Here is a 5,305-nt window from a genome sequence, read left to right as displayed (position 1 = left end):
AATTGCTATAGCCATCGTGTTTTAAAGCTTTTTTGCATTTTTCTGCCTTCTCATTCATATCTCTTCAATTCTGGCACAGTATTTACACATTTTTGTCATCATCAGCTACAGTCACTTCATCAGTTGTGTCATTACACTTTGAAAATGTCATGATTTTTACCTGTAGTATAGTCTCTTTGTATCGTTGCTTTAATGGACATAACTTTTTTATGAGGTTCAAAAAATAGTTTGCAATTTTTAAGTGAGTTTTTGAAATATTTTCTTGAAGCATTTTGCTGTCATTATACTCCTGTTTACAAGTTAAAATCATTACACCTAAATAGATGTAATTTCTCCATATGCATTTTGTTCTCTATTCCCTGTTTTATTTGTTTTGTGCTTAGCAGTCAGTGTTAATAATACCTGTAATATATGAGAAGGTTGCATGGTCATGTGAGAGAACTTCTTTATGCAGGAAAATTAGGGCTGTTCCTTAGGCAGGCCAAATTTAAAGATTTTTCTTCTAGGATTTTTTTTTTTCTTGAGAATTTAGTCCTGAAATAAAAAGGTGTGTAACAGAATGTTCTGTCTGGAAAATTCAGTCTTTATTGCTTTAGTGATTTCTTCCTTCTCTCTCTTTGGCTGAGTTTGCTTTTATCTTGCTTTTGATTTAGTTTTGGCTTATGGACTTGCATATTTTGGGCATTATTATTTATAACATGGATGGGTATTAACTATTCTTTGATTAATTTGTCTGTATATAATTTTTTTATTTGATTTTTTATGCACATACTTTTAAGTTTGTTAGCCACTTTAAGCTTTCAGAAATGGGTGATGTTGCTTCACTGGTACAGAGCAAAGGTATTGGTCTAACAAGGGTACTCCTGAGCGTAAATATACAGAGGGTTTCACATCATATGCATAATTAACACATGTTTCTCTAGACACCCAAGAACTTGGATTAAATCACCATAATCATCATCAACATTGTTCCACAGCAGTGCTTTCACCATCCCTCAATGCCTTGCAGGGCGAAGAACAGCTGACTACCAGGAATAACTTAGGTCCAAAGTGCATGAGAGATGTTTCCCCTTGGCTGTCTTGTAATAATTCAAAAAGACACACCTTCTCTAGTTATGCTCTGAAGAGTGTGGCTCTCTGGGACCATTCAGGGTGGAGGAAGGCTGGCCAGGGTTTGTCTGGGTGGCATGAATTGGCAGTGTGATGACAAATCAGCTGCTTTGCACATTAGCCTTTCCTGGCAAAGCAGAGAATGATGAGCCTAGTTGATGCTGATAACACTTTTGCCACTTTGCCTAAGGTGCTACCAGGCATAACATTTCGTTCTCATGTTAACACTTTCCATTGTTTATACTAATAGCCATATATACTGTTTACAAAATTTCAGTGGAACAGATCAGTGTTCTAGTGTGAGATGTATTTTGTATGATTGATTGATTTGTAGGTGTTTTTTTGATTGGGTTATGATGGAATTTCTAGGGTCTTCTGTGTACTTACATAGCTGTATAAAGAGTATTCTTAAGCAAATTTTTTTTGTGAATTGTAGACGTTATTAACACATCTGTAGTGAATTAAGTGCATTTTTAAACACTGAATGTACATTGCATTTAATGGATATGGTTATTTGCATGTGTGATATCTATCACATTTACTATAGCACTTGCTGTACAGACCTCACAGCTTTTACACACAGGCGACTCTCAGAAAGTCATTTGTAATGTATCTCCTTTGATATATTTATGCAATATGAGAAAAAAGAAAAGATCTGAACACCTGTTATGAAGTGCATTGCTATTCCTTCTGACAGGTCTCAGCCTACGCTACACTTCCAAGAACCTCCAGCAAAAGGTCAGCAGCAGCGAAAAAGAGGCAAGTCTGAGAATCGTCCAAGACCAAAGTCAATGGTGAGTCAATTTTGCTTCTGGATATAAATGTGTGTGAATCAATCTCAGTATTCATTTGTTTGGCTAGGTGTGTTTTTTTCAAATTCTTCTTGGATAAGAAAAGATAGAATATGCACAGGTATATAACAAAACCTCATTCATCCACTCATTTGTGTAATGAAATGTAAGCTCTTTTCTTTAACAAATTACAGGCTGCATAATTTATCACTGGCAAAACATGATTGTGCTAGCTCCTTTTGAATTGCATATTAGAAATGCCTTGAGTTTATTTTTATTTCTTTGCCTATTTAGTGTAATTTGTTTTGCTATGTAGTTATTATGTACAAAAAAATATTAGTTATGGAATGAATTATTAGTTATGATTAAGAGCCTTTGATTTCATTTGCCAGCCACATACAAAAACAGAACTCTTAACATCCCCTTGCTTCCCATTTACACAGATCAATGCAGCTGAGGTAACCCGTGGTGCCGAGTGGGCACGAGCTCAGCGTGGCGGCTCAACCCTCTCCCTGGCAAGTGAAGTTGAATTGTCTGAGTCGTCCTCGCATTCTTCTATAGCCTCCCTTGCCTCTGGAGCTCAAGGACAACATTCAGTTAGGCCCAAGACTAGAACTGGCTCTGTACGCAGACCAAGGGTCAATTCCCAAGGTAGAAAGACAAGTGGATCAGTCTCGAGGTCAACCACGCGTGCCGAACCCACCACTGTGAAGAGGGCAGCAACCCTAGAGGCTGGATCCGAGTCTGAGTAGATAAAGGGACGCATAGCCTGACCGACACATGATGGTCACATTTGTTAATGTCATTTGAATCATTACATGTTATATAGCATTATGGTCTGTGATGTAGAGAATTACGTGGAGATTAAAGCATGTCTGTGCAATATTCATAGTATTTGCCAGATTGTGCAAGTGATAATTGAAAAGGAGTTCATTTTCCTTTTTTTTCCCCTCTTTTATTTTAATTCCTGTTTCATAGGAAGGCAAGGATAATAAGCTTTATAAATACTTTAAAAGTACATCTTCCTATGAGAGCAGGAACGTCAAGCTCTGGTCATATGTATGGCATAGCTGGATCCCATTAGTCTAATCTATGTGATCTTTCTTTTTTTTACTAAACTCAAGTAACCGCTAATCCCCCCAAAATAATGAATACATAGAGAGGGAATGCAGAAGGAAGATTACTAGATATTCTATGGTTTAAGTTTAACTTTCTCGCTTCTTATGAAATGGCTAAACCATTTGATTTAATGAGCATTTCCCCCTCAAAAGAGAGAGCACTGCACTTGTATCATGGTTTCTAGGGTCATGGGATCACTCTCAGATCCTTGTCTCTTGACTTTAGTGTGCATTATGTGAGGATATCATTGTCTGCACAAAGCTATGAAGATTGCACTTGTCTTTATTAAAAGGATAACTTGTATAAAGACTTCAGTACTGTGTATGTGCTAGCTATGAAACTTTCTGCAGTTTTTATTTTTTCCCTCCATTTTTTGTATTAAAATTTTTCATTTTTATTTGTAGCTTATGTTGAAGACATAACCACTAAATTTTAGACTCCACATTTATTGTTCTTTCTTTTATTTAATAATTATGCTTTTCTATGCTAGCATGTGTCTCAGCTTAATGTGACTGTCCCAATACTGATGGGTCACACATTTACTTTTACAGGTTATATTAATTTTATGACCAGTTTTTTTACATCTGTAATTTTAAGCACATTCATTTATTTCATTTACACTAACTGCACATTGGAACTACATTATTGCTTTGCATTATTTATGAACATTTTTGCATATCAGATAGAAAGACTGTTAATGATATAGGTGCATTTGTATATATGATGTTGTTATGAGCACCATCAGAAAATAAAAAAAACTGACTGTATATTATGTAGAATTACTTCAGTGATTATTAGATATCTTCAGGCATGTAAAGATGATCTGACTGATAGTTATTACTTCAGGCGGTGATAATGAATATATAAAGGTAGATAGAGTCGTTTTTAGGACCAATATCATGAACGCTTGGCGATATGACTGATATGCATGGTGGCAGAGACAAAGATTGCCACATCAAACACCTGGGCATGTCACCCTTGGTTTTATCAGTGTAGTAATATAGGTGTCCTAATACCCTGCTCACGTAGGCTTGGCAGATCAAATCCTGGAAGCTTTTCTTGGTTCAGTCTGATCTCTTCCTAGTTTTAAAAAAGTAAAAGAGAAAAAAGAATAATATTTTGTATGTACAGGCACAGCAGAAGGCAATGAGAGGAAGTCGTAGGAGTGGCGCTGAACCAAGGAAAACTCCTTTGCTTCAAATAGAGATTGTCCTCTACCTCGAATGAGCAGCATTCTTGTTTTCTATTTAGCTTGAAGGATGTTTAGGATGTAATTTGTACGCAGAACTTCACTCTCAACCATTGTATTACCCATCGCCAGAAGCTCAAAAGAAAGGATTTTAAAATGTGTAATGGTAAATGATGAAAATGAGGCTGATGTTCTTTCCTTTAGGTACTGTTCAGGAGTCTACAAGACTCTGATGGGAAAAAAATTATCAGAGAATCTCATGATTAATCCATCATAATAAGAAAAATTAAAACCTTGTGAGCTTTAACGGTTTATGTGCCATCGCTAGCATTTTTTGTCTCAAAAGGAGAGATATTGTTTCATTCTCTTAAGTATTATCAAAATACTCCTAAGTTTTTGCCCAAAGGAACATGTTCATAACCATTTTGTAATGTGATATTGATATTCCTTTTTTTTTTTTCATCAATAAAATTTCCACCTTCATTATAGGTGTAAAGGAAAACATTGTACCCTTATTTTGTGTTATGTCTGTATGACTGTTTTACCGTAAATAAAGGATGAAGGAATTCAGTGGACGTGGTCATGATCCTTTCACATTATATGACATTAATGATGAGCATGTTACTAATCATCATAAGCTGAGGGTAGAGTAATAAGGATGAAAATGGCATTTTCATATTTTTGGATATTTATAGCACTGTCAAAAGTATGCAAAAGGTACATACCTACAATATTTAATTCAGTGAAAATTGATTATTTGGAGATAACAAGAGTTTGGTTATAATGCTTTCATACTGTCTTGTTTTTTTAAATATTTATTTTCATTACTTTTAGCCAGACTATCTCTAAAAATCACCAGAAGATAATATTTCAAATAATGTTAAAATATTCACATTTTCTTATCTTTACTTATATTTGTTTGTTGTTATTTGTATAGTTATATATGATATGAGCATTACTTTATACTATCAAAAACATTAATTGCATCATCATTTTTATGAGTAAACAGTTACAGTTGGCTTCAGAGCAATGATGGAAATTATCCAGTGATTTTGAAGTAGGCCATTTATTCTCTCTCTCTCTCTCTCTCTCTCTC

The 5,305-nt window shown here is 35.0% G+C and overlaps 1 protein-coding gene across 6 annotated transcripts in view; it reads left to right on the top strand.

The window, feature by feature from the left end:
* The window catches only part of LOC119572307, a 35,388-nt gene extending 30,609 nt beyond the window's left edge, over positions 1 to 4,779 (top strand). For 4 of the 6 annotated variants that reach the window (XM_037919331.1, XM_037919332.1, XM_037919333.1 and 1 more), the window contains exons 8-9: positions 1,808 to 1,904; positions 2,345 to 2,526. In XM_037919331.1, coding sequence (XP_037775259.1) covers positions 1,808 to 1,879 — 72 coding nt within the window. In that variant the 3' untranslated portion in view covers positions 1,880 to 1,904; positions 2,345 to 2,526. Of the gene's footprint in view, positions 1 to 1,807; positions 1,905 to 2,344 lie in introns of all 6 variants that reach the window. The other 2 variants (XM_037919330.1, XM_037919327.1) reach the window with 1 other exon arrangement.
* Positions 4,780 to 5,305: the final 526 nt, after the last annotated feature.

This window comes from Penaeus monodon, chromosome 4 (genome assembly GCF_015228065.2).
Source record: "Penaeus monodon isolate SGIC_2016 chromosome 4, NSTDA_Pmon_1, whole genome shotgun sequence".
Classification (NCBI taxonomy): Eukaryota; Metazoa; Arthropoda; class Malacostraca; order Decapoda; family Penaeidae; genus Penaeus; species Penaeus monodon.
The sequence above is the reverse complement of the archived record's forward strand: the minus strand, read 5'-3'. Positions and strand labels throughout refer to the sequence as shown.